At 37.8% G+C, this 27,689-nt stretch overlaps 3 protein-coding genes and 1 pseudogene across 6 annotated transcripts in view; 2 read left to right on the top strand and 2 right to left on the bottom strand.

Moving 5' to 3' along the window:
- Positions 1–21,134, bottom strand: part of LOC136240069 (centromere protein I-like) — a 23,061-nt gene extending 1,927 nt beyond the window's left edge. For 2 of the 3 annotated variants that reach the window (XM_066030914.1, XM_066030912.1), the window contains exons 1-19: positions 21,003–21,134; positions 20,827–20,955; positions 20,652–20,782; positions 20,497–20,604; positions 20,359–20,407; positions 19,940–19,986; positions 19,798–19,887; positions 19,692–19,745; positions 15,369–15,440; positions 15,170–15,313; positions 13,307–13,427; positions 11,516–11,601; positions 11,344–11,464; positions 11,113–11,180; positions 10,883–10,986; positions 10,133–10,238; positions 2,446–2,499; positions 2,089–2,213; positions 1,460–1,636 (exon numbers count right to left, since the gene is read on the bottom strand). In XM_066030914.1, coding sequence (XP_065886986.1) covers positions 1,460–1,636; positions 2,089–2,213; positions 2,446–2,499; positions 10,133–10,238; positions 10,883–10,986; positions 11,113–11,180; positions 11,344–11,464; positions 11,516–11,601; positions 13,307–13,427; positions 15,170–15,313; positions 15,369–15,440; positions 19,692–19,745; positions 19,798–19,887; positions 19,940–19,986; positions 20,359–20,407; positions 20,497–20,604; positions 20,652–20,782; positions 20,827–20,955; positions 21,003–21,042 — 1,826 coding nt within the window. In that variant the 5' untranslated portion in view covers positions 21,043–21,134. The remainder of the gene's footprint in view (positions 1–1,459; positions 1,637–2,088; positions 2,214–2,445; positions 2,500–10,132; positions 10,239–10,882; positions 10,987–11,112; positions 11,181–11,343; positions 11,465–11,515; positions 11,602–13,306; positions 13,428–15,169; positions 15,314–15,368; positions 15,441–19,691; positions 19,746–19,797; positions 19,888–19,939; positions 19,987–20,358; positions 20,408–20,496; positions 20,605–20,651; positions 20,783–20,826; positions 20,956–21,002) is intronic. The other variant, XM_066030913.1, reaches the window with a different exon arrangement.
- LOC136240073 (uncharacterized) lies at positions 2,506–9,224 on the bottom strand. Its single transcript, XM_066030917.1, has 3 exons — positions 8,664–9,224; positions 8,322–8,540; positions 2,506–8,277 (listed from the first exon to the last, which is right to left on the bottom strand). Exons 1-3 carry the CDS (start codon positions 8,900–8,902, stop codon positions 8,112–8,114), a joined length of 624 nt encoding a protein of 207 aa, XP_065886989.1. The 5' UTR covers positions 8,903–9,224; the 3' UTR covers positions 2,506–8,111.
- LOC136240072 (uncharacterized) lies at positions 5,527–8,125 on the top strand (annotated as a pseudogene).
- Positions 21,067–27,689, top strand: LOC136240070 (uncharacterized). Of its 2 annotated transcripts, none has more exons than XM_066030916.1 (2): positions 21,067–21,261; positions 25,667–27,689. In XM_066030916.1, the coding sequence occupies exon 2, from the start codon at positions 25,676–25,678 to the stop codon at positions 27,551–27,553; it is 1,878 nt and encodes a 625-aa protein (XP_065886988.1). In that variant the 5' UTR covers positions 21,067–21,261; positions 25,667–25,675; the 3' UTR covers positions 27,554–27,689. The 2 variants fall into 2 exon arrangements, with proteins under 2 accessions (XP_065886988.1, XP_065886987.1); XM_066030915.1 differs by having other exon boundaries at positions 21,067–21,277.

The raw sequence follows: 27,689 nt of genomic DNA, 5'->3' as shown, positions 1-27,689 counted from the left end.
GGGTACCTGGTATTAACTGGGGTAACAAATGCCTAAAAGTCCTTATCTCGCTTAGCGGTGTTAAGGTCGTTGTGGAACTTTGGGTTCCGCAACACACACACACACACGCACGTAGAGCTGTACCGATATGGGATTTTGGCATGTACCGATATCCGATATGGATACCACCAAAACAAGCCGATAACCGATAGTCGATCCGATATTTACATTACAAACAAAAGTCATAGTTAATCTGTGCAAAAGTGTACAGTTACCTACTCTACAACAACATGTGGATATATTCATTGCTCACTCTATGCCTGTGGTAATAGTGACTTGGGTTTCTATTGTGCAATCCAGACAATTAGGCACCCACAAACATTTTTATGCATACTCCCATGGAGCCTTAAACGGATATTTCTGCATTACTCCGCAGTTTATTGGCTTGTGTGAAGGCTTGTACAGTAGGTTTTCTTGTGACTGTTCTTTTATATTACAAAGGTACTATATATATATATATATATATAACTGCTTCATTTATTTAAGACTGATAAGCTTTCCAGCAACAAACACTAGAATCACGTGTATTTGTATGGCTTCTCGTAACGTAGCACTTGCTGTACAGTGAACAATAAGCCACTGCTACTGAACAGCCACATGGATAACGTAGAAAACCAATATTATAATCTGTTTATGTACAAACTATTGCTGTATAAATATCGGTAGCGATATCGGTCCTCGTACTGTTCTGCACCGATGCCGATATTGGTAAAAATTGCCATATCGGTGGCCGATATTTTGGCCGATCCGATTATCGGTACAGCTCTACACGCACGCACACACAAAGCCTTCAGCTAGCACAACCACACCTACCCTGTGAACCAGCACTGGGACACCTGTGCACTACTCAGGTGGTAGAAGTCAGCACAGGAAAATTCTCCTGGGGCAGGACTAGTAACCCGCAAGAGGCTGTACCATGTCCCACAGGTGAAGGTGTAGGCCCACCTGGACCTTCACCCACTGTCTGAGACATAGACAGTTGGTACATGTATTTGCTTCCCCAGTACCCATTGATGTTATAGCTGGGTGGGCTGCTTCTTCAGTTGACACCAGGCCACCAGGTCCCCATTTGAACAGCTGGGTAGACTGGAGCAATGTGAGTAAAGTTTCTAGCACAAGAAAGTTTGGTGGAACTGAGCATCAAGCCAGGAATCTTTCCATTACCTCTAGCCACTTGGCTATGCTGCCTCACACAACAACACACATGCACATTCACGTAAGCATGCACGCACGCACAACTGCACACACAAACTCACAGGATTCTGAGCCCAGAAACACTTGTGACTTTCACAACATGATTTGCAAAATAATTACTCAATTTGTCACCCATTTTTGCAACTTTGTCTAGCTTACAAAAAAGGCAAATGTTTATTTCAAGCCCATAGTAACTCTTAGCTAAATAGACGTACACACTACATACTTGGTCAAGGAGAATCCAAGTGATTTAAAGTTGGACTGTCTCTCTTCAGCAAACAGTAGACATCTCCAGAGTGCATCACAGAAGGCCAACACAATATGGTTGTACTGTTCTACAGTACTAGATGACACCCTATCAGCCACTGGCCAGTTTCTTGCAAGGTTTAAACTTTTCTGAAAACTGCAATAACACACGTGTAGTTCATGCACATATAACATAAAGTAAACTACGACTTCATATACAGTATAGGCTCATGTTGCATGCAATAAAAATGTGGTAATGTCTGTCCTGAATAATAACAAACACAATGAACTGGAGTAGGTATAACTACCTATAATGTGTACTACATGAAAGAAAAGGATAGTGCCAGAAACTTGTATTTCAACACATGTCCCAATCATCAGTTGTTACATGTAGGTACTACATACTAATGAAGTACAGTTGAATTGGATCAGTGCTGCTTATAGCCCTTGAAAAAAACTTTTGCAAGTATGTGGCCAATCTAATCAGCACAAAATAAAGTGACTGCTATATTATATCTCAATCCATTTGATCCAATAAGTACCAGACCAATTAGCACCACTGGTTATAGCCTGTATGTATGCACATAAAGTACAAATCGTACAACATACCTAAGGAGATGTTCACATGCTGATGTAACAGCCATTGCGTTGACAGAGAAGAGACTCAAAAAATGAAAGTCTGGGCTGGGCAGGATAAACACTGGAACATTGTAGCCACTAGGTAATCTAGCAACCTACATATGGACAATATACACAGTAGTGGCCCATACATAAATGGCAGTCCTTAAACAAATGAAAGAGCTACATATAGCATGTGGGTGCGTGCATGTGTGTGTGTGTGTGTGTGTGTGTGTGTGTGTGTGTGTGTGTGTGTGTGTGTGTGTGTGTGTGTGTGTGTGTGTGTGTGCCGCACACACATCTGTCCTAGCTAGTGTAACTCAATTTTACCACGCTATTATAACATACCATGAGATGAAAATCAGCAGCAGCTGCCTGAATAATTGGATCACTGTGAGTTTGCTACAAGAGAACAGTAAACAGTGTTATATGTGTAACGACTGTGTATTTACCGATCTAGCATACATACATCATGATAGCTAGCTTTAAGTACTGAGTAATGAAGTGACAATGAGATTAAACCATAATTAGATGGTACGCAGAATAATACAGAACACTTCGAAACTGTGTGATGTCTTAGGGTGTATCCATTCACTAGACTGGACTACTGGACTCACATAAAATTAGATCAAACACCTTTTTCAATCACTAAAAGTAGTTAGCCACATGATCATTACTTTGTATACCACACACTTAGGGTTCTCAGTGTCTTGCCTTACATTTTAGAGGCACAAACAGCTAGTTTTAGTGATGTATGATAAGTTCATAATCAATAGGTTAAATCAAGATTACATAATATTATTATGTACTCTTGGTTAAATTCTTCTTTAAAAAATTGTACACTACATGTAGTTTAACTAGTTTTTCACAAAGATGTAGCCTTACCTTCGTGTTAGATAGTGTGTGCATTGGGATGTGTTTCTCTGGCTAACTGAACACTACACACTCGTGCATTGCAGACTGTTGAAAGGTTAGACAATGCCACATCATTTGCAGGTGTAAAACTGATGAATTTTATGTCAATGCGTGCTATTTTACAAAAGAAGGCTAAAAAAGACTGACAGATGCATTTAGCAGTGTTGACAGTGCACAGTGATTGTACTATTGCCATATAGCGGTAGACAAATAACTGAAGTTTTAGTGTAGATTATTTTGTGAATAATGTACAAGTTTTACATGTCTTGTGTGCAAACTTTATGTCTTGTGATGAATGGTATGATTTCTAAAATACTTCTGTAATCAAGTCTAGCTAGAAAACAAAAAAAGTTTGAGTCCAGTAGTGCAGTAGATTGAGTCCAGTAGTTAGACTTTGTTCTTCTTGCAATAGAATTTGCGAATTAGTTGCTTTTGCAGTAGAATTTATTGTTTTTTTTTTGCAATAGAATTAGTCATTTTGGCAACAGACTGTTGCATTAGAAATCATCACGTTTGCAGGAAATTTTACTTACTACAGTAATCAGTGAGTCACTGGACCAGGGCTGCCCAGGGCAAAGAGTTAAAGTGGGGCCCCAGGGGCAAGGAGGGTTCCACTCTGAATCATAACTTCAGCCTAGCTGTAAGTCGAAGATTAAAAAAAAAAGAAAAAAAAAAGTCATTACATGCTTATGATCACAATAGCTGCCCCTCACCGACTATATCTCCTTATTTATAACTACATACATAGCTTGCTACACTGCTCCTCTGAAGAATACTGTGACTACTCTATTAGAGTATCTAGATCTTGACCGCTCTATTAGAGTATATTGATCTTTTAAACAGGTATTCAAGGGGCCCCTTGGTGGGGCCCCCTGTGGTCCCTTTCAGGCTGGAGCCCGAGGCAAAATCCCCCCATAGGTGGCCCTGCACCGGAGTGACATACAGTCAGAGCATAACAAAACTAATAGTAGTGTCATCCTTAAAAATACAGTTTTCGCATGTTCCACAGATCATATTCAATGTTTAGTACTAAGTAGTGAGGTGTAGGTTTATTAAGAGCCCTCAAAAGACTCAATAAATCCAGCCATAAAATGTGCGAAAACCAAAAAAATGTCATTGCAGTAGTTCAGTTCAGTAGCTCAGTCTATACTGATTAGCTACAACCGCCGACAAGATTGTTACATAAAGCAGTTTTAGCTACCAAGAGCTTGTACCAAATTCACCTTCAGTAACTCATTACAAACTGGATAAAGCCAATTGTAAAGGTGGCAAGTTTAATAGCAAAAAACCTGCAAGAGGCCAGGCCACAATATGCAGTATTGTGCCCTATATTGCATAGTGGGATATTTTCGAAGGGAAATATTTTGTGGATCACCATTAAAATTTGAGGGAAGAATTTTTCACTTCCTTAGGATTTTTTATGCAGTAAACAATGCTCATTTTGACCAAGCCCTACATTTTCAAGGGGAAAAAATGTTCACAGATTGGAACCAATCCTCTCAGAAATTTTCTGCTATACAGTAGCTACAATTTACTTGATACATTTTGTATATTGTTTTCAACCATTTAAAATGCACACATTAACAACTTGTATGCATGTAGAGTGCTGTGGAATCTACTGTACTGTATTGTATGAGTAATCCATAGGGAGTAGAAATTTGTCTCTATAGCTACATAAGTGCACAAAAAAATTGGAATTTTCAACTAGAGTAGGGACCATAGCACATCGATAAAAAGTACTGAAACAAGCTGGAGTAGTGCATGACATTAAAGGGAGGATTGCATGAAATTTTTGATGTCATTATTTTTACATCAATATATAGTGTATGTAATGTGTTTAATGTTTGTAAGATTTGTTTTTGAAAATAAAAATAATTTACTGGTGAAAAAGCAAGTAGAAAAACAGGATTCCAAGCCCATTTATGGCTTCTTCCGTTTTGCGGTCCTGTACTCATGACGTCACAGGTGTAAGCGTATAAAGGTATGATATTGGAATACCATGTAAGTTAGTTGTATATTAGCGTTTGTGAAGATAATGTCGAAGCGATGTGTGGCTTATGACTGTTCTAACGTACCTGGAGAAAATATTAGCTGCTTTCTATTCCCTAAGAATCCAACTTTGCGAACAATTTGGACGAAAAAAGTACAAAGTACTAGAGCTAACTGGACAGGTCCATCTCACACATCTGTTTTATGCAGCGAGCATTTCACAAAAGACTGCTTCGAAAAAGATACTGAATTAGCAGCAGGTTTTGGAATACAGAAACGATGTAGACTAGTAGAAGGAGCCATTCCAACGATTTTTAAAAGGCCAGAGACCCCCTCTGGCTCTGCTTCATCCCAGTCATTAGAAGGTTGTTCCTCGTCACTAAAACGAGCCATTTCGTCACACCATGAATGGAATGAGCCACAAATGAAAAGGCAAGCCTTTGAAAAGAGAGAGAGATCTCGAGTAAGTGTAGTCATGCACCGTGCAAGTCAGCTATAGACATAACTATAGCTATACACGTAGCTATGTAGTTCATGCATATTGCAATAATGATGCCTTAAGATTATTATACTATCAAACATACAGATTGTTGAGGAGGCACTACTTGCATCTTCAAGCATCCAGTTAGAATCAGTTAGTGATCCACAGACAGGAGAATCAGACACCCAGTCAGGACTTAGCCATCCACAGCAGATGACTGTATCATCAAGCACCCAACCAGAATCTAGTAATTTGCAGTTGGGAAGCAGTAACATTAACACCATAGAGGCTGAGATTCAGTCAAAATATACTAATTCATCCACACAGGTTATGTCTGAAATGATATCTATAGGTAAGTGCTATATGAGGTAACAATATAGCTATAGCTCATAGCTATTTTAAATTGACGTACTGTATTCTATGCATGCAACTAGAAACTCAAGCTAAACCTGAAGTTCACGATGTTGGTGTACAATGTGACTTGTTGAGTCCAATGCATATGTCATCATCACACCTACCATTAACCTCCACACCTATTAAGGATGCTGCTGATTTCTACGAGACAGACACTACCACTACTGAAGAGGGAATTGATGATACATATGCTCCATCTGAGGAAAGTGTGATGTTGTAAGTATTCCACAATTGACAAATTTAGCAATAAAACTCAAAACCAATATTATACACTCTAGATCTGAAGATTGCCCTGATCTGTCTGGTTCACAAGCCAAGTACCAATGCTACTTGGTGTTTGATTCAGCTCTATTGCTGCTTTTTTCACTCTGTACTGCTTGTAGGAGCTCTTCCACAAGTTTAGTCAGAAAGGTATGTGGATCACTACTCTGCATTCGACAAATCTGTCATGAATGCAATCATGTATTTGTATGGAGGAGTCAACCGTATTTTGGTAGAACACCAGCAGGCAACATCTTGACTTCTGCTGCCATTCTCTACACTGGTGCACAACCTGCAAAGGCACTGAGACTATTTTCAGTATTCAATTGTCCAACTATCACTACATCAACCTTTTTTCGTCATCAACGAAACTACCTACAGCCAAGTATAGACTTTATTTGGGAGAAACATCAGCAAAGGCTACTAAGGGAATTTAAGGAGAGCAATAGCCACCTGATTATTGGAGGTGATGGAAGGGCTGACAGTCCTGGACACAGTGCCAAATTTGGGTCATATTCAATGGTTGAGTTAACTAAGAATAAGGTGATAGACATCAAATTAGTTCAGGTATACTACATGTGCAAATACTGATTATGGTACTATACTCTGCCCATACAGAGCAATGAGGTTACAGGGAGCTATCACATGGAAAAAGAAGGCCTTTTACAGTGCATGCAATATTTAGGAGATAATGGTTTACAGGTGGATACACTGATCACAGATCGTCATAAGCAAATAAACAAATGGCTCCGTGAAACGTATCCATCTGTAAAACACCGTTATGATGTGTGGCATGTAGCCAAAGGTAATTCACTGATGTGCAGGATTAAAACATATCTGAACAAACATGCAGGTTTGCGTAAGAAGTTGGAGAAACTAGCTAAGCAAAAGAGCTGTGAGCTAGTAGAATGGCAGAAGAGCATCATTAACCACCTGTACTGGTGTGTCTCCTCAACAGCAGATAGCAATGAAGATGTCATTAGGGCAAAGTGGTTATCATTAAATAATCATGTGCATAATGTGCATAGAAACCATGGAACCAGACATTTTCGTAAATGTGATCATGGTAGATTAAGGCGACATGATAGAAAGAAGTGGTTTAAGAGACGTGAGTTTAAAGCATTTTTTAATGCATGCTGTTTAATATTGTTGTAGATACCAAAACAAGCGAGAAATTGGGTGCACTATTGACAAACACCCATCTTTGTAATGACATGGTCAAGCTGTCCCCGAAATACCAAACATCGTCTGTGGAACCACAATGTCATTATACATTTTGCACCCAAGTCTGTAGCATTTTCATATTTAGGAATGCAATGCAGGTATGCATAAAATGTTTCATCAAAGGGATTCTGTTATACCTAAAACTATGTGGTCACGGTATCTGATTTAAGATATGTAGGATACACTGTGAGATACACAGGACATGACAACATATAGTTGTCCAGTAACAGAATACCTTTTGTGAACCTGTTGAAGAACATATATGATGACTTGCATTTGTTTTTACTTAATTAATTAAATTTCTTCACATGCAGGTTAAAACTAGCTGCACTTCATTTCAATGAAAATGCTAACAGACCTCAAGCTGTTACGAAGGAAGGTGATGAATGCTATGACATTGTATTCCCGAAGTATAAGAAGGGTGGGTACATTGTAAAAAAAGTTTTGGTAAAGCCAACATATGGTAAGGAATAGATACACGTGTATTCAGTTACGTCTGCAAGCACATTTTGGCAGGTTACATTGAGGAGCTGATGGCAGAAACAGCAAAACGCTGTACAGCTGGAGAAAAACAGGACTGTTCCAATGCACCAAAAACTCCAGAGGCTCTTGCATCTGCATATGAAAGGCCTGACAAAGCTAAGGCCATTCAAGAACACAAAAGTAGGTTTAAAACATGATTTAAGTGTATTATATTATAGTTATCTTAATATTATGTAATTAGATAACATTAAGAAGGTACAGTTGTAGGATACTTAAATCCTGTATGTGTTGATGAAGGAAACTTATTTCGTATCTTCATTACAGCACAGGCAGGCAACACTACTCTCATTGATCTTCCAAGCCAACCCCAACACCATCTTGTCAGTTGTCGATATGCTATAAATTGATATTGCCTGCAAGATAATTATAATAACAAATACAAATTATTCTAACTTACTCATTGGCTGATTTTTCTACAAAATCACCATACTGCTGATAATACTGAAAACAAGCAGTTTGCAGGACCCACACATTCAAGCAGACAGCTTCAAAGCCTTCATGTTGAGTGATACACAGTGCATCTGTCTCAGTTATTTTATCTACTGTCTGATAAATTTCACAACAGCACACACACTCAACTGCAGTTGGCATAATTTCACAATTATCACATCTGCACCTTGTATGAATACGTACAATACATGAATAGTTAGCTGTAGCATAATAGAGTAGCTATCTAGATTAATATCTATACTATAGTATGTAGCTAGCTATATAGCCCAGCTAGTAGCTCCTGACTTACCAGTCCTTATTCATTAGCCTTTCGCTGGAATTTTCTTCGCTATCTACCGAGTACGAATCTTCATCGCTGTCGCTGGCTACTGGTTCGAATTGATATGGGTCAACTAGGTGTTCCATCTCTTCCTCCATGTCCGTGCTAGCTTGCTCACTGGCTTCGGATGACTCGGTGATTGTACTGGTATCTGAGCTAGTGATGCTTGCTGTATCGCTCAAATCGTCATCGAGGATTCTAAAGGCCATATCATTACAAAGCTTGGCAGAGGATGTATGAAAACAGTCTTTAAAGTCTTACTACACACGAGACAACACTATGCAGGAAGCCCCGTGACTATCATACGCTTACACTTGTGACGTCATGAGTACAAAACGGAAGAAGCCATAAACGGGCTTGGAATCCTGTTTTTCTACTCGCTTTTTCACCAGTAAATTATTTTTATTTTCAAAAACAAATCTTACAAACATTAAACACATTACATACACTATATATTGATGTAAAAAAAATGACATCAAAAATTTCATGCAATCCTCCCTTTAAATCACAGTAAAACAATAAGAAGTGTTATATCCCTACTGTGCATTTCCATTATGGTATCTTGAGCACAGTAGGGATATAACACTTCTTATTGTTTTACTGTGATTCAATATCACGCACTACTCAAGCTTGTTTCAGTGCTTCTATGGTCCCTACTCTAGTTGAAAATTCCAATTTTGTGTACTTGTTTGTTAACTTTTTTTGTAAAATAAAATTATAATGTCTGGTGAGTCCACGTATACCGCATCAAAATAAATAAATGGCACTGCACGCCCCAGCTATCAACTATTGTCTGAAAAGTGAAGTATCCATTACGCTTTGTTGTCAGCTATGTTCAAATAGCATTACGAATCAAGAAGTGTTCAAAAAGCACCTCTACAATCAAAGTAGCCACTATGAAAAATATGGATGATGCAGTAGCTACAGCTAAATCGACACCTTTTGCTGTCAGCAATGGGACACAAAGGAGGACACTGGTAAGTCTATGAAGAATGCATTGTACGTACTGCAGTATGCCAATAGGCACCTCTTGGGCCGAAGCAACATGGAACAGTGAAAAAAATCAAGCCTGTAGCCTTAGCCATTATCAAGTTACGTTTGACTGAAAGCATCAGTCAGTTATTCAGTCAGTCAGTAGAAAATTCTGTTTAATAAATTTAAAAAAAATATTCCATAGCAACTTATTGAAAGTGTTTCTGGTTGATATGAAGGCTTCTTTGGGTTTAGTTTTGCCTAACCAATAATGCCTCATTGTAGTCATGGAAAATTGAGGTTTTTTTTTTTCTGTGATGTGTTTCATGGGCCATACCAAACCTTTGTGGTCCCTACTATAGAGTACTATCATACTGTATGATTTATTTCCCACCAAGATTTAGCATCCCATATATGGTGATACTACATACATTCCATGACACTCTGCATGCATTGTCATTCTTTACCTGTAGACACTGTATCATTAAATCATCAGTGTAAGATATGAATTTCATAATTGTACTCTTTGGATTAAGATCATCCGGATATTCCATCACAAATACAGACAGAAACCTGCATATGTAAAAAAAATATGGCTACACAATTTATGTCCTTTTTGTGACGTAACAAGGATTTAAGGGTTTTTCCCTAATGCTAAACAGTGAGGCAAAAGCTAGCCATGCAAATAACTTTTTGGTAAGGAAACATGCATACCTTTATAAAATGATCTATAATTCAATGGCGATTGCTCCTATCAACTTGCAACAAATTCTGTTTGTTTCATCCCAAAATTTTCTATCAGGTGATATATGACTCATGTGAGTAAATCCACAATCGAAATTAAGACATGGCAAGAAAGTTTTGAAACATGGTGACATGACTTACTGGTGTTCATTGATTCATAACAAGTAAGCCGCTGTTCATTTAACCTTCTCCAAGTAGCCTAGTAAGCAGAATGTGTAGTTTAAGGCTATAAGAATTAACTTATTCCACCTAACGTCACCATGTGTGCCCATCTTGTGTAAACATACATTCTGCACAAGTTCGTTGTAGGTTTAAGGGTTAATGTAAGTTGCGTGCAAACCATGTATTGCAAGCAGCTTCCTGTTACTTGATGTTTTCAAGATAGTAAGATCTGGTGTATACATGATCATCTAGCAAAGCTCAACAATTGGAACATTTCACTTACTATAGAATCAAACTTTACAGCATCTCACCTTTCCGTTGAATGATCTTCTGTCTGTAAATATTTCTGATATCTTGGCCATTCAGTGGTCACAAAGTGTCTCAACATTTCCGTGAATGTTTGCAAGACAAAGTACTAAAGTTAAAAGTACATGACCAATTACATTCAGTAAAATACTGTGATTACTCGTACTGACACATACACACAATATACGCTTTGTGTAGCTAAACACTGATGCAAAAACAGTAGATATCTTCTTACTTTATATTCAACCGATTCACTTGTAAATATCAACTTCCTCAGAGGATCAAGGAAATCATTTTGCAAATCTATGGTATATTAACAGCAACTGTAACAATTGAACTATGGTTACATCCCTAAACATCACAGTTCTTTATGTATTTTTTAAAGCGTCTCATGGATGACTTGGTAGCTAGCTTTGCCACATTATCACAACTTTTTTTTTCACAAACAAATACTACACACACATACCATCAAAATATTGTAAACGTAGTGAGCAACTGATTAGTTGTAGTATCTCTTTTTGATATGCAAGTCCATCCCATAGTTTGAGATAATCAGCAAGAAAAGCTTCCACAATTGGAATAGGTTCCTAAAGCAAGTAGCAGGTTAAGACACATGAAATGTGAGAGAAGTGTACTACCAGAAGTAAACATGTCAATGATACAAGATGTTGTAATAAGCTCTCAATCCATGGCAAAACAATGTTACTACGACTCTCAATGACTTCTAGAGAATAAAAAGTATAGAATTAATTTAACATGAAACATAATAACACATCAGTAAACACAGTAGCAAGCAGGGGTCATCAATTTCAAAGTGGAGTGGTATAATTAAGTGTGTGCACAAGGACTTGTACTTAAGTTGACTCTTCTATTAGAGTATTGGGTACGATACTGTACTTAGAAAATATCTATATATCAAAATTTTCTAGTAGAAGTATGTGATTGCTCTATTACTATAACAGTGATCTCTCAGATACTCAAATAGAAAGCTTCTCTATTTACCTGTGCTATAAAACGCAACGTTACGAGAAGCCATACAAATATGTGTGCACAAGTGCTGCTGTTATAGCTAAAATATTCTTACCTGGGTCTTCTAAAAACAGTAGCTGTTACACTTTAAGTATAAAGAACTGCACCATTAAGCAGTAAACAATCCGCTGTATAGTAGCCATCTTGACAACTCATCAAAATGCAGAGTAATATGGACAAGCCTTTGTGGGAGCATGCATTAAAATGTTTGTGGTAGTTAATTGTCTGGGTGGTGTGGTGGTGTAATAGAGGCTGGTATCCAGGTAGAGATGTGCTTTGTGACAGCAACTCTGTTTTCCATATATATCAGGGGTAGTGCTAAAAGCCGGAACGGAATGGAACGGGGCGCGCGCCAAGTTAATAAATCGTTTTTGCACATTGTACACCGTTTCTTACCATTACATAGTGACTAGAATTGTGCTGAAGTTAGTTTTCTTCTACTTGTAGGTATGCTAGAAATCGCTCGCTCGGAGTTTCTATTTAATGCCCACTGCACGACAGCGTTTTGCAATTACCTACGCTGAAAAACTATCATTTAACCTGCTAAACTATTATTTTGTAAGCGCTATACGCATATGATTCACAGCCACTAACATACACTGTGGTTAACTCTCGTAAATTATTGCCCATGCTGGCAGACTTCAGAAAACCATCCTCGCTGTTACTACAGAGTTAGACATGACTATAACATGAAAATACTACAGTAGTTTACCTTTTACAATGATAAGGAAGCAATTCTACATCAGGATTAAACAGAATTTGATGGATTGGTAAGAGCACAACATGCCACGTGGCGGGCATTAAATAGAAACTTCGAGAGCGCAATTTCTAGCTTGCATATAAGTAGAAGGAAATCAACTCTGGCACAATTCTAGTCACTATGTGGCAGTTGGAAACGATGCAAAATCCGTCTCAAACGATTTTTCTACTTGGCGCGCCCCCTAATTGGTTCCGTTCCGTTCCATTCCGGCTTTTACCACTACCCATATATCAGAACACACTAGCTATTTGTCACATCGGTAGTTTATCAGCATTCACTGAATAAAGAAATTTGTATGCACAGTGAATGTAGAATCAGTGTTAGCTCTGATAAATTAGATGTTGTTACAACTATTAGCTAATATGCCAGTCATAACTAGCCATGACCACTTCATTATGGTATCGTGATACAGTATCGTATCGAACAGTTTATTGATGGTGATACACCTACATGATACACGAAATACACTGTATCGCAGAACACTAGTCCATTTGTACTTCCTGTTTATTACACATTGGTGTGGCATCTTAGTCACACAATACAATACTGTGTGTCTTGATGAATAGCTCATACCACAAAGGTAATATTTACACCATAGGTGTGATGTAATAAAACACTGCATAGCAACAAGATGGCGTACCTGACAACAGGACCCCTTGTAGCCAGTTAGTCAATCTGATTGAAGCTGTCTTATCAGCAGAGATGGCAAATAAATGCTGCATCACTGGATACTGTAGTATCACTGCCATCTGACTAGGAAGCTATAAATGGAAGAAAATCATTGAAATACAAGTGTAGTAGCAGTGTGCACATGTGATAGGACATGACTAAAACATGGAAACTAACTCACAAACTGACCAGCACATACAAGCATAAAACATGGATTTTCTACAGTAAAGGATCCCAAAACAATACTAAGCACAACAAACATCTAGCAGAAGCCCTTGAAGCATGATCGAGCTACCGTCAAGCCCTGCACTTTAATTAATGCAATCAAGTGTTAAGCGAACTTGTCACTGTGACCATTACAGCATTAGCTAGCGCTGTAAACAAGGTTAAAATCATCCTACAGTATATAATAAATAACATAACATAAATTCTATTGTAGTTTGCCAGACAATGAACTACAACGTGGGATATCCTCAAAGCCTGCCCATTACTACTGGTGAATTGAGAAACAGCCACAAAACCAATTGTAGCAATTAACCTCAACACAAATCCAAGTAACTTAGTCTCTTCAACAAGTCTTAAAGCTTGTATCTAGACTCGTAATGCAAAAAGTACGCTTTTACTTGAGCACAAAAAGAAAGAAATTTAACACCAGCTGTAAGTGCAGAGCTTAATATTGGTTTGAGCAAGCTTTGAGATGGTGCTCAGTGGTTTACTCAGAGTAGTGCTGAGCGGTTTTGATATTTCATAGACGGTACGGTATTGTCAACTTGATATTGCAGTATGACTAAATTATTGGAATACCTTAGTTTGATGCTATTTTATGCCTGCAGTACTAGATTTAGACACAGAAATAACCCTAAAAATTTCAGTTAATGACAGAATTGTGTTGTAAAGCCAATTGCAATATATTTACTGCAGTACATATCCATTCATATGTGCTGTAAGTAGACTTCTTCACACAGGATACCGTATAGCGGAAAATTTTGGCAGGAGAAAATTTTGGCGAATTTGGCAAGTATGCATGGATTCGCCAAAATTTTATTCGCCATTTTTATAAACACTGAAAGTGCAGTAGACGCTGTTCATCGGTGAGTGAATTAATTTATTCTGTGAATACTGTTACAGCGGTGAGTGTTTAATCTTCCGTAAGTATCCACAGCCAGTATTAGACTAATAGCTCAGGCAGATGGGCAATTCACTCGAGCGACTCAGCTTAGTGCCCATCATGTGCAAATGCCTTGCCTCGCTTGCCACATGCCAGTGTTCCAGTCTCGATTACTGACTTTGCACGTTGTTTTTATTTCAGCTAGCTATTTACATAAGAGTGCGTCGATTCGAATCAGAGGCATTGAACTGTAGTACTTTGTACGTAGACATCGCAAAGCTTCGTCGCCAACGCTGTCAGATTAAAATTTCGTGGGCAAAGTAATGTCATGCATTCGCCAAAGTATTATTCGCCAATTTCTGTCAATGATCAATTCGCCAAAATTTTCTCCCGCCAAAATTTTCCGTTATACGGTATGTTAGCTACTAAAAGACTTGTGTTTTCGAATTCACGATATTTGCGATAGTTAAAAAATTGGACGGTATCAAAAGCAGATACCGCGGTTTAACTAAAATATTGTCATATTGCTCAGCACTAACTCAGAGTTGATATTGTTTTTAAAAAGCTAACTTTGATAAATAGACATCTTAAGGCAAGTTTCTTCCAGAGTCTGTTTTCCAGTCCATTCCACATTTTAGTCCCATTTCGTTTGATATGTATGTACACATATCAATGGTATATGTAATCAGTGTGTGTGTAATACTGTGGCAAGTGTTACACATGTACCTGCATCTGATCAACATGAGCCAACAGGTCACTGAAGGATGTGAGAGGAGTAATCACCATTTTCTCCTTATCTTTGTCCAGTCTTAGGTCCACTAGCTGTTTTGGAAATAGCACATCAACTTCTGTTCTCCTACGTTTAGCATTCTGTATATCCACAATGTAAAATAATAAGATATACATGTATGTGCATGGTTCTCACAGGAGGCTGTAAGGTGACAGAATCTTTATGCTGTATGCTTGGACTTTCCAACGTAACCTCATGTCGAAGTGCCTAAAATCAAGGCAACAAACATAGCTATAGAAGCTTAAATATAGTGGATCCAAACATCCTTGCTCCTGGAGTTGACAAAAGTGTTCAGAGTATAATTAAGCAAATAATGTCACTTTGTTTTTATAAATGAAATCCATTGATTTACAGAAAATTATTCTAATAGAACATACATCTATTCTAACAGAAAGCACACCAGAAAGGAAGTACTCTATTTGAACAGTCGTAATTGGAATTTAGATAACCATGGTGTTGGACAACCGGAATAACACTGCGTCTACAGCATGCATTGCAATAAGTGAATGTCACAAACACATACTCGCACACATGCACACACACACACTATGAAACACAGCTATTGCCACTCAGCAACCAGCACTGGAAAGGCACTCGAGTCTTGTGCAGGAAATATATATACCTGTGGGAGGAGGGCATGACAGGAGGACTGCTCAGGTCTCACGGAAAGCAGTGGAATCCTAAGTTCCACAATGACACCATTTCTTTCTTTGGGTATGCGAGGTGCTTTTTGAATTCAAAATGCTATGTAACAGGTTGAACATAGCTGAAAACAGATACTCCAGTTTTGGTAGACGATAATAATTGATATAGCTGGGGGCGACCAGTCAAACAAGTATACAAAAAAATTTGGAATTTTCAACTAGAGTAGGGACCATAAGCACATTGATAAAAAGTATGAAACAAGCTGGAGTAGTTCACGATATTAAATAAGAAGTGTTATATGTCTACTGTGCATTTCCGTTATGGTATCTTGGAGCACAGTAGGGATATAACCAATTTTTTGTGTAATTGTATAGCTGGAGCAAATGTGGGTAACATGATATGCATACCATATAGCCTAAATATTTTGAGGGGCAAATTTTTTCAAGGTTGAGCAATGTCATTTAATTTAAAATTTTCATGGATTTGCAAACACTCCTTACACTACAAGTATACAGCACAGTAGGGATATTCACTTCTTATTGTTTTACAGTATTTGGACATTACGTACTACTCCTATCCAGCTTGTTTCAGTACTTTTTATTGCAGCACTATATACTGTCCCTACTCTGTTCAAATAGTTTGGTGCAACCAGCGACTAGAGCTGGGCGATATACCAGTATTGGTAGTAATCTGTGATGTTTAAGTCAAAAGCATTGGTTTTGATACCACCTGTTTTTTTGAATAATACCGTTTGTTTGTCTTTTTTTTAATACTGCCATACCATCTGGGCACTATGGCCTCCCTGTGGGCTTGTTTCATCCCATATTTAGAAGGTAACCAGACATGTGACAATGTTTGTAGGCAGGTGCTGATGTAGTCAGCTAACCAAACTATGTAAACAAGTTTGCTTAGCTACCATGGGTATTTGGTGCTTTTGTTGAGGTAAATGGCAGTTACTTTAATACCAATGGCTTTTACGGTAGTGTCTAATCACTGGACTGGACTGGAATACTGGAATGGACTACTGGACTGGCATTTTTTTTAGTTTTACACATTTTTAAGGGTTGGGTTACTGTACATTTGGGTGACTTGTGACAACATTTCAGCATTGAGTAATGAATATGATACTTCAATCCTAAAAAGTTACTGTGATAAGCTAAATGGATTCAGTTAAATGAATTTAATTCGCTGCTACTGTACTGTATAGCAGATACTCACATGTGTGGATACCCAAAAATGTTTCTCTCACTGTTAGGCACACATACGTGATTATTGTGATACAACTTTCTATAACATATATGGTGAATTGGTGACTAGTCACTGGAGTCCATGATATGTACGCAACTGTCTGTAATGGGGATTGTTTAACATTGCTTTTTAAACTTGTACGTACTGTATGCTGTTGTGCTATGACCATGCAATTTTCTACTCCTATTATTGTAGTACAATTTAAAGATTGCAGACATTTCATTCCAGTTATGCAATGGGATCTAGTTTGTGTGTTCACACACACCCTACCCCACGCACACACACCATTATGTTATAAAAAGTTGTATTACAATAATCATGTGTGCCTAACAGAGAGAGAAACATTTTTGGGTATACATATCTGCCATATAGTAGAGTAGCACAGTGAATAGAAATACATTTAATAGGCTTATCACAGCTACTTTTTAGGATTAAAGTATCATCTTCACCACTCAGTACTGAAATGTTATCACAAGTCACCCAGATGTACAGTAACCGGCCCACCCTTAAAAATGTGTAAAACTAAAAAAAAAAGCCAGTCCAGTAGTCCAGTCCAGTGATTAGACACTACCTGGCTTTTACATTAATACTGTGATATTTAGTAATACCGTGATATTTAGTAATACTGTGATACTGTACTTCTTATACAGTTTGCTATTTTTCAATACCGCCCAGCACTTGTACTACCAGCAACCACATGTATTCGAATAGTTTGATGCAATATACACCAGTAGATGGAAGGAAGCCATACCGTAGTGTATTAACACTCAGCAATAGAACCTTGACTGATGGCCATGGTAAAGAAGGATAAAAGGTAAGACAATAGAGCAAGCACTGTATGTTTATCAATATACCAAAGGTTTTTTCTTAAGCGAACTAGAAACGTTTCTGCAAAAGAATTAGGGCTGTAGCTAGTTTTCCGCTACGTTTGACTGAAGGTGGCTGGCAGACAGGCAGGCAGGCAGGCAGGCAGGCAGGCAGGCAGGCAGGCAGGCAGGCAGGCAGGCAGGCAGGCAGGCAGGCAGGCAGGCAGGCAGGCAGGCAGGCAGGCAGGCAGGCAGGCAGGCAGGCAGGCAGGCAGGCAGGCAGGCAGGCAGGCAGGCAGGCAGGCAGGCAGGCAGGCAGGCAGGCAGGCAGGCAGGCAGGCAGGCAGGCAGGCAGGCAGGCAGGCAGGCAGGCAGGCAGGCAGTAGAAAATTCCATTGAATAAATTTTCTTTAAATTCTGTAGCAACTTGACGGAAACGATTTGGGTCGATCTGAAGACACTTTGGGACTTGGTTTTTACCCAACCAATACTGTTATGTCATTGTGAGGAAAAATCGTGGCAGGTTTTTGGGTTATATTATATCATGGATCGCCCCCACACTTTCGATGCCCCTACTATACAGTACTATCATACTGTATCAGGGCCGGAGCTCAGAGATTTTGAGTGGTCAGGCCATTCATGGACTGCAATGGAGGTCATAGTCATGCACACTACATTTATTGATTTGAAATTTAAATCAGATTATTTACTGTAATTTTTTGTGTGTGTGCTAGCTACAGCATGCATTAACATGCTAAGCTAAGGAAGTCTGGGGCATGCTCCCTGGGAAAATTTTTGAAAATACATGCTCTGAAATGGCATCTGGAAGCTATTTTACATACACGGTCTCTTTCTGCTTTTAACACCAAGAATATATCCAGGTAATTTTGAGCTACTGTATACCAATTAATTCAATATAAAGCTAGTATAGCTAATTTCACTTTCATTATACAAAGTGAGTTTAGTTCTTTTGAGGTACAGAAGCAATTTTGATTGTAATTGTTAATGCATAACATGCATTATCAATTAGCCTATTGTGCAATTCTATGCAGATGGTTCACTGGAAAGTAATTTGAAGACAATTAAAATGGATATAATGGCTTAGATCAACCAGACTGAACTAGTGCAATAAGAGTATTGATATTATATTGTATACTGAATGCTCTATTATCACGATGACTGTTCTATTAGAGTATAATGTGATGACTGCTCTATTAGAGTATCTTGATCTTTTTGCAAATTCAAGTGGCTGAAAAGTGGTCCGGCCAATGCCGGACCGTGGGCTTCAGCCCTGTGTATGATATAAATATTTCAAGGATAAAATTTTCACTGGTAGCTCTCAAAACCGCAAAATCAGCAAAGATTTCCCCCCTAGGCTATACAGTATGTGAGGATGTCTATTATAGGGTTGAGACAAATAGTTCAAGATTTCATAACATTTGAATGCTGCTTTAACCCACCAAAGCTTTGTTACCATGGATACTAAGTTAATAACATGTTAAACCAGTTGCACAAGTATTGCCACTCCTTGCAATTTACATATTTTTGATGCAGTTATAGTTTAAACAATGGTTATACTGGAGCTTATAACAAAGTGTATGAGCCTGTACTACAGTGTACACCCTAATAACCATCAATTGTGTTCATTAATTATTGACATGACATTTGTAGCAAAGCTTCGAAGCTTCAGTAACATTTTCAAAAGTAGCTTTGAAAGATGTATTTGTCCACTTGTTCCAACCCTAGTCTATCACCATACCTGAACTTTGAATATATTTGCTGCTAGAGCTCTCTCAAAAGTGTTGAACCATTTCTGTATCATTCACAAAGTGATAAAATCATCCAACTACATAGACACAGAATACCTTTTGTGGTTTGATGCTAACAGGCACAAGATGAGGAGCATACAACTGATAAACAGTCAGTAGTCCTTCTAATGGTGCTTCATCATCACCCTAAACGTACAGAATAGTGGTAAACCTTTCAGTTGGTATGTATTCCATGTACCACTTGCTCTCTGATCTGTAACAATCTTTGTGCTCGGTATGGCTTCACTACAAAAAGATGCACAATATTAAACAATGTAATTTAACACATGATTTAGTTACTGCAAATTCAGAGGAGGTCAGAAGCACCTTAGAAATTAATTATATAGAAAGTCCATTTTCTGGGATGAAATAAAACGTGTCAATATAGTTTACTCACAAATATATACATACCTGGTCAGTGCGAGTTATATAACTTTTGCCTCAAAATCTAGGGGTTTTTACAAAACAAACTACATTACTATACGAAGCACAATCTAAATACCTGATAAGCATTAGTTTTTGGGCTCACGCGAAATTTCAAGCTAAAATATGCAATTAACGAAATATTTTTAAGTAGTACGTGAAGCGCTTCCAATCTCCTCTGCTACATATTCATACCATCTTCCTGGCGAGTAAGGTAATAAAGTAACTGACAAATCAGTGGACGCTAAATAAGACCAAAAAACAAGACATACCAACATGAAGACCACACACACACACACACACACACGCACACATAAACTACACACATCTTACCAGATCATCAACTGTTACATGGTTTATAATTGCTCCATATAGTGATTGTAATGGTGTGAGGTTGTCAATGAAATGGTAGACCAGTATAACCCATTTTAGTAACAAAACCTGAAGAGATATACTAGTGCAATATACAACATTATTTTACAATTAACCTTTGTGTTCATTGGAATACGTCCCAGTCCAATGTAACATATCGCCTTAAGAGCAGCTGAGGAGGGAACATTTGTTGTGGGTATAAGAGAACGCACAATTCTAGCATTTAGCCAAGCTCCTGAAAAAAATGCTAAATCATAATTTACAAAAGATGAACCACTTATATCAACTAACCTCCTTTCTGATGGTTTCCAACATAATGAACTAGTTTGTCGATGTGTTCGGGGCGAAGACCACGCAGTATTGCGTGCGATGCAATAGTTTGAACGTACACTTCAGTCTGCACGGTATTTTTTACCGCCTCTGTAAAATGATATTGATTACATGTCTTCTTGTCTTACACCACTCACCTTGAGTAATGTACTGTATCGCGACCTCCAATTCATCCATGTTTGAATCACACGCGCGCAAGTAGAGCACGTGATAAAACCTGAATACTGTGATACATCACATGGATTGTCTCGATACGAGCGTCTCGATAATTATCGAACTTCAATGATTTGTTTTCTATTTATCTCGAGTTTTATCTGCTTTACCAGTTAGACAGTGGAGGGATACCTGTGATGAAGGATTGTGATCACATTGGAGTGAAATGTTTGTGGGCATAAAGTATGCGCAGTATGCGGTACGAAGTAATTTATGTTACTATTTTTTACTGTGCGAAACTATAAGTACAAAAAGAAGCTCAAATTAAAAGATTAGGTGTGAATTCACAAATTTAGTCCAGCTGTCCTGCTAATTTCCACTTAAACTGATTCAGTGTTAACGTTGTGATGAGATGATATACGGTAATCAGGGCAAATCAAAATGGGTGTTGGAGTTTGTTCTCATGAATGGTTGTTATAATTTCATTGAGGGACCTCTACATTATAGACAGCATAGCCGCATATATAGTTGTTAGGGTTGGCAATGAAAAAATCAACCCCCTGTGGATTAACTTGTCACTCAGGGATGGAGCCTACCAATGGTCTAGTTTTAAATGGTGGGTTCGGTAGAGACCAAATACCTTCCGTTTGGGATATATCCGTGTCGTAAATTTTGACTGATTTTGGTTCATATTCTTAAAAATGGGCAGGAACATCTAGAATGTTGTCCAGTGCTTTTTTGGGTTATAGGGTGAGGTACACTACAAAATGCACTTGCGTAAAAGGTGATTCGCTGTACTTCAATTTTCACTAAAGGGAGCTTAGCTGGTCTGCAATAAAATGCCAACTCACTGAAACTCACACAACGAAGTCCAAAGTTGGTTTACATACTCCCAGGCACCTTTTTGGATCTTATTAAGTGGAGCTTTATAGTGTTCATATGCCAACGCAAGCTGGTGCTCTTGCTCACGCTATGATTTAGAAACTCGCAACATCCATTTCCCCAAGAATACGCATCTGATTTCAATAATATAATGACTACCATGTAATGTACCATTCATGGAAACATTGAAGCGTGCTAAACAGCATCGCTGATGCTGCTACCCATTTTTATTTTAAAAACTGAAAAATCGAGAAAATTAAAATGCGCGCTCCGGAAACAAAGGGGAATCACTGTATTATTTCCCTACAGTTTTGATGTAGACTTGGGTAGGATTGATCTACCAGAGTTGGAGGAGAAACTATAGAGGTTGATTTTTTCATTGCCAACCCTATCGTTGTACACTCTCCAAGTTATTGGTAAAAATTATGGTCTATGGCAGGGATAAATATATATAAGTTTAGCGAACCTTGGTAACGACCCTGGCAGCGATCCTGGCATCAAAGGTATGCCTTGGCGTTTGCCTGCGGTCAGTGTGGTGTTTGTTTCCACTAACAGATCGTCCTGCCTGCGATGCCTGAAGAGCTGAGAAGGTTGAACCTCTCTCAACTTTTACAGTGGCTGTGGCACAGTTAAAGTGCCCCTGGTAATAATCACAAGCAACACGCAGGTGGTTTGTGGCTATATGGAAACCACCCTTTGGCATGCTATCCTAGTTTGGTGGCGCCTGCCCCTTTGCACAAAGAAGAAGGGTCTAGTCACTCTAGCATCACGAGAGTTGTAAAAAAGGAACACATTAATGGCAGCATGAATGGCATGTGTACTAACCATACAAAGTAAGTTGCTGTTGAAATACATTAACAAACAGTTGCTAACATAGCCAAAGATACTTTCCATATTACACAGGCAGCATCACGAGTGCATCATTTCCAACCACAGGCCCTTTACTACCTCATATCTTTTGTTCCTTAAAAGAACACCCTATTGTGGACTGCAAGCAGCCTTAATCATAACACATCTTCACAAAGCTTTATGGTAAAGTTTTTCACACATTATATAATAATGCAAATCTGATTGCTGTTACCTGTTTTCTGTAACACGCTACAAATTTTAAATGTTAGAAGACCAGATTCTTCTTATACGAAATGGTGAGCACCGCCAGACTAGTGCTAGCCAGCTTTTAGTATGGAAAGTAATAGTATATTATAGTGTAGGCTACTTGTGTAAGGTCAGACGATTCCTACGCTACGGCTACAATAAAATCAAGGACAGACATCATCCAAAATTGCATGCATCTTCACAGCCTTGCCACAGGATTTGAACATTCATAGGCTGGCTTGTTACAGGCCTGCATAAAATGTAACATAGACCTGCATACATTGATCTAATATTATGGTCTTTAAATTAGAGATTATCTGCTTTCATGTAATATACTCAACTGCATGTGCTAAGCACACTCAGCATGCCAAGCTAGGGGGGTCTGGGGGCATGCTCCTCCAGGGAAATTTTTGAAAATAGATACTCTGCTGGAGGCTATTAATTTTTACATCCAAAGTCTTTTGTTAACATCAATGGTAATTTTGTTCTACAGTACCGATTAATTCAATTTCATATCTAGTTAGTAGCTAATTTTATTTTCATGATACAAAAATTCTCAAAGTGAAAGTTTAGTTCTTTGAGATGCGATTATAACTGCTAATGCATGACACACATGATCAATTAGCTCAATACAATGCCATGTGCAGATAACTTACTGGAACTTTGAGTAATTTAAAGACAATTACCAGATATGTAATGGCTTGCACAGCAGTTTAATTATAACAGTGGCTATATTGTATACTGAATGTTCTATTAGAGTGTCACAATGACCGTTCTATTAGAGTATATTTTGATGACTTCTATTAAAGTATCTCAATCTTTTTTACAAATTCAAGTAGCTGAAAAGTGGTCCACCCAATGCCAGACCGGCCAGACTATGGGCTCCAGCCTTGCTGACAATAGTGATTGAGTGGTGAAAGGATTAGGATTTAGGCATGGAGGTCCCTGGTTCAACTTCTGGAAAAGTATTTTCAACTTATTATGCACATTGGTGACTAATATTTTGACATCCATAATTTTACACTTTTCCTTATAACTCTGTAGCTGTCTATGCAATTTCTTTTAAACCACGAAGGTTTGAGCTGTCATGGTGACCAATTTTCATGTTATTCCCACAGGCGGTATACCCTGCAAGTATGACGTAAATATTGATATTTATTTGCACAAATAATTGTCCATAACTCACTACCATGTGTCTTGATAAAGTACAGTAGTTAAAAGTAAGGTGTTATCAGCTTATTGCCCACTATAGCTGCAAACTTAGTTTAGTAATCAGCAGTTAAACTGACAGAAAATTATGAATATTAAAAGGTTTGTCATCCACAAAGGAGGCTGGAGCAGTAGCAATGACATATAACTGGACTAGTACTGTTACAAGTTAATGTACAACCAGTGTAGCTCATATGTAAGCTGCCGTGCAGATCAGTTTTTTCTTCAATCCACTAGCTAGGATAGGAGAGTTCCATAACATGCATTACATAGCTTGTGTTATACATAGCATGGCTGCATTAACATCATTTCTGTCATTCAGTCTGTACCCTCCCTTTTTTCACAGTCTTGCCATAGATCATACAATTCAGTACATAAAAATGTACACGCTCACCAAGTTTCAGATCATTCACATGTTTGGAACATGAGAAACCAGTTTCTAACACATAAAATAGTACAACAGTAATGAAAACTGCAAGTCTTTAGACTGGTCTTTAATTTTAAGACTAAACAGAATAACCTGGCTGCTTTTGTCAGCTAACTACAAGGGTGAACAAAGGCATATTCAAAGAATCATGTAGCAGACGTGTTTCAGATTTCATCACAGTTACATTGTAAGGATCTATAAATCTTGAGGCTACAGTATATGTTTCCATAATTCACAGTACTGGTATATTTTTGGTTTTAGCCTGGTTTTAGCCTTAGCTTTTTGGGTGATTTGTTACCACTGAATTGTATCGACTGTCCTTTGCAAACTTGCAACAGGAAGCCCTTTGCCTTGTATGTTGTAAAATCCTTCTCTGATGAATATAAACCTATAAAAGAGGACAGAAACCATTAGAACTGTACATACGAGTTTATGGAGAAATTATATTTTAACAGGAAATTGTTAGGTCGATAATACATACCAGTCAGTATTCAGTCACTTACAGTAAGTCTCAGAACAGCAACGCAAGAATATCCTGACATATTTGTCTGATTGTGTCAGATTTATCAAAACTTTATGTACATACTATACAAATGTGTAAAATTATGTCACTATACTTGTATGGCTAATCTGTGTTCTGTTAACAAACTACATTATAACTTTAAGATGCCTGACAAAGTGTCAGAGTAAATCCAAAGTACTATCAAAACATTTTGTACTATGCATGTATATGATACTATCAATAAAAGTATTTATAATCACACTTTACAGAAAGGCTATAACGTGAGAACTACGTCCTTTTAACTGTAGCTAACCAGAAAAACATCTTGATACGCTGTTACAATAGTTGGTCCTGACATTCACTCAGGCGATCAGAACCTTTTGATGTCTGACCAAATTCAAATAATTATTTGGTATAAAAAAATGTGTACTGTTATGAATTCAGGTGCAGATTCTTAATTATATTGTTATACTTGTGTGTGAATGAATAGTGTATGAAATGCCTACAAACTTTCATATGTACCGTGGTTACAGGAAAGAGGGATGGAACAAGACCACTCTCTTACAAAAACTTCTATATTATCACTTCCAATGGAGTTGCTAGTTATTATCATGTCACATTTGACATCACTACGTGATAGGGTTAAGTTGCGATATGTTTCACAAAGATTGCAAAGTGTGAGTGAAACTCCATCACTGTGGCGTAAATTTGTGTGGGACTATTATGATAGTCGTGAAGAACGTTGCATAAACAACTTATTGAAGACTTGCGGAGAGCACATCAAATGCTTAACCTTTCTTGGATATGTGGTACCATATACACTTGTTGAAATGCTACAATACTGCAATAATGTAAGGTATCTTAGTTTAACACTACCTGTGGGTACCGTTCTACATCCTGATCAATTGGTAGAAGCTGTACAGCACATGAAAGACTTACAAATATTAGATATTCCATGGGAAGTTGACATCAAGCCATTACTTCTGATATGTTCAAGCTTGAAAGAACTCACAGTGTATGTACACAAATCGGAGGGAATATCAAGTGATGTTTGGGTTGATGAATGGGTAAGTATAGGGTTTAGGCCACCTAATTTGAGCATTGTATTCATTTCAAATCAGCTGCCATTGACACATGAGTTAGTACAGAAGTGGCAACTGTGGAACACTAAACTACCGATTGATCACACTGCACACTTAAAACTGTATGTCCGTTTTAAAATACCGTTAAGTATTTCCCCAACTCTACCAGCATTTCAACTACAATTCAGTCCAACAGCTGTTCTACCATTTGTACAAGCTAACCACTCTGGTATACCAGGATTAGATATCCAGTTACAATTAACAGATCGATGTAGTGGCAATAAAACAGTGTGTAAGGCAACTAAAGTAATAGGAGCTTATCCATCTGTTCATCGTGTTACAAGTCTTCATTCTGTGACTCATTTTGATATCACAAGATATTCTGCTCTTCTATCCAATCATCTGGAGCAACTAGCTATTGCATGTCCCAATCTTCAGCAACTTAAATTAAGGAATTGCTATGAATGCTTAAAAAGTTTACAGGGTCTTAATGCCATTGCCAACTACTGTCCCAACTTACAAGGTTTGAACATACTTGGTATATCAATTACTAGATTGGAGAGTCAAAATCGTTTGTGGGAAATACTAAGTAATTTAAAACTGACCCACTTAGGAGTAGAATTCTGTGTCATAAGTCCATGTAGAGAGGATACTGTATACCAGGAAAAGATGATTTTTTTGTATCAAAGGTGTTTAAGTTTGCTAGCATTAGAGTCTCTGTGTAACGTATTAAGTTGTATTGATTGCAGATTGTCAAATGTTAAAGATTCTCTATTACTATCTCATTTTCCTTCACTGAAATACTGCAAGCTGTCCAATCGCAATTGTACATCAGTGCAGGATATCATTTCCAGCTGCAATAAGCTTCAATGCCTCAAGGTTCGTAATTCAATGTCTACTTCAAAGAAATTGTCACTTTCAGTTGCACATAATCACAATTTACAACAGCTTTTCATACATTCAATATTTACTGCCATCCCTGATAGCTTTATTAGTTCATGTTCAGCTCATGGTGGACTGATACATGTATTTCTCCGTGTGGCAACTTTATCCATTGCAGGCATTAAGGCATTAATAGAAAACTCTCCCAAATTGTTAACGTTTCAGTGTGTACTGGAAATATGTGATAAATATAATAGACAATTACCAAAAGAAAAATTCTTGGAGTTTACAGATAAACTAAAGCAAGAGTTTAGTAGCCGAAGATTATTTTATGCTGGTAGTTACAGGCTATTTCAACAAAGTGATCATAAAATTGCTGAGTCAGAAATGCGTTTATGGAACTCCCGATTCTTGGAATATACAGATCTTCATAATATATGGGATGCTTCATTTTGATTGTTATAGTTTGTACAAAAACATGGTATATTATAACTGTAAGTGTACATTGTACATATAATTAGCAGCTGTATTTTTGTGCCATATTTCTGTGTCACACAACAAATGTTTATAAATAATTTCAAGTTGTTTTCAA

The sequence above is a fragment of the Dysidea avara genome, chromosome 12 (genome assembly GCF_963678975.1).
Source record: "Dysidea avara chromosome 12, odDysAvar1.4, whole genome shotgun sequence".
In the NCBI taxonomy this organism is placed as follows: Eukaryota; Metazoa; Porifera; class Demospongiae; order Dictyoceratida; family Dysideidae; genus Dysidea; species Dysidea avara.
The sequence above is the reverse complement of the archived record's forward strand: the minus strand, read 5'-3'. Positions and strand labels throughout refer to the sequence as shown.

Excerpts from the sequence above, each read along its gene's own strand:
- LOC136240073 (XM_066030917.1), bottom strand. The coding sequence starts at position 8,902 with ATGGCCTTTAGAATCCTCGATGACGATTTGAGCGATACAGCAAGCATC. Across the intron at positions 8,541-8,663 it reads AGGCTAATGAATAAGGACTG|GTGCAGATGTGATAATTGTG; the intron begins GTAAGTCAGGAG and ends TATTCATACAAG. Across the intron at positions 8,278-8,321 it reads GTAGAAAAATCAGCCAATGA|GCAATATCAATTTATAGCAT; the intron begins GTAAGTTAGAAT and ends ATTATCTTGCAG.
- LOC136240070 (XM_066030915.1), top strand. The coding sequence starts at position 21,245 with ATGTTTGTGGGCATAAAGTATGCGCAGTATGCG. Across the intron at positions 21,278-25,666 it reads TAAAGTATGCGCAGTATGCG|GAAAGAGGGATGGAACAAGA; the intron begins GTACGAAGTAAT and ends CCGTGGTTACAG.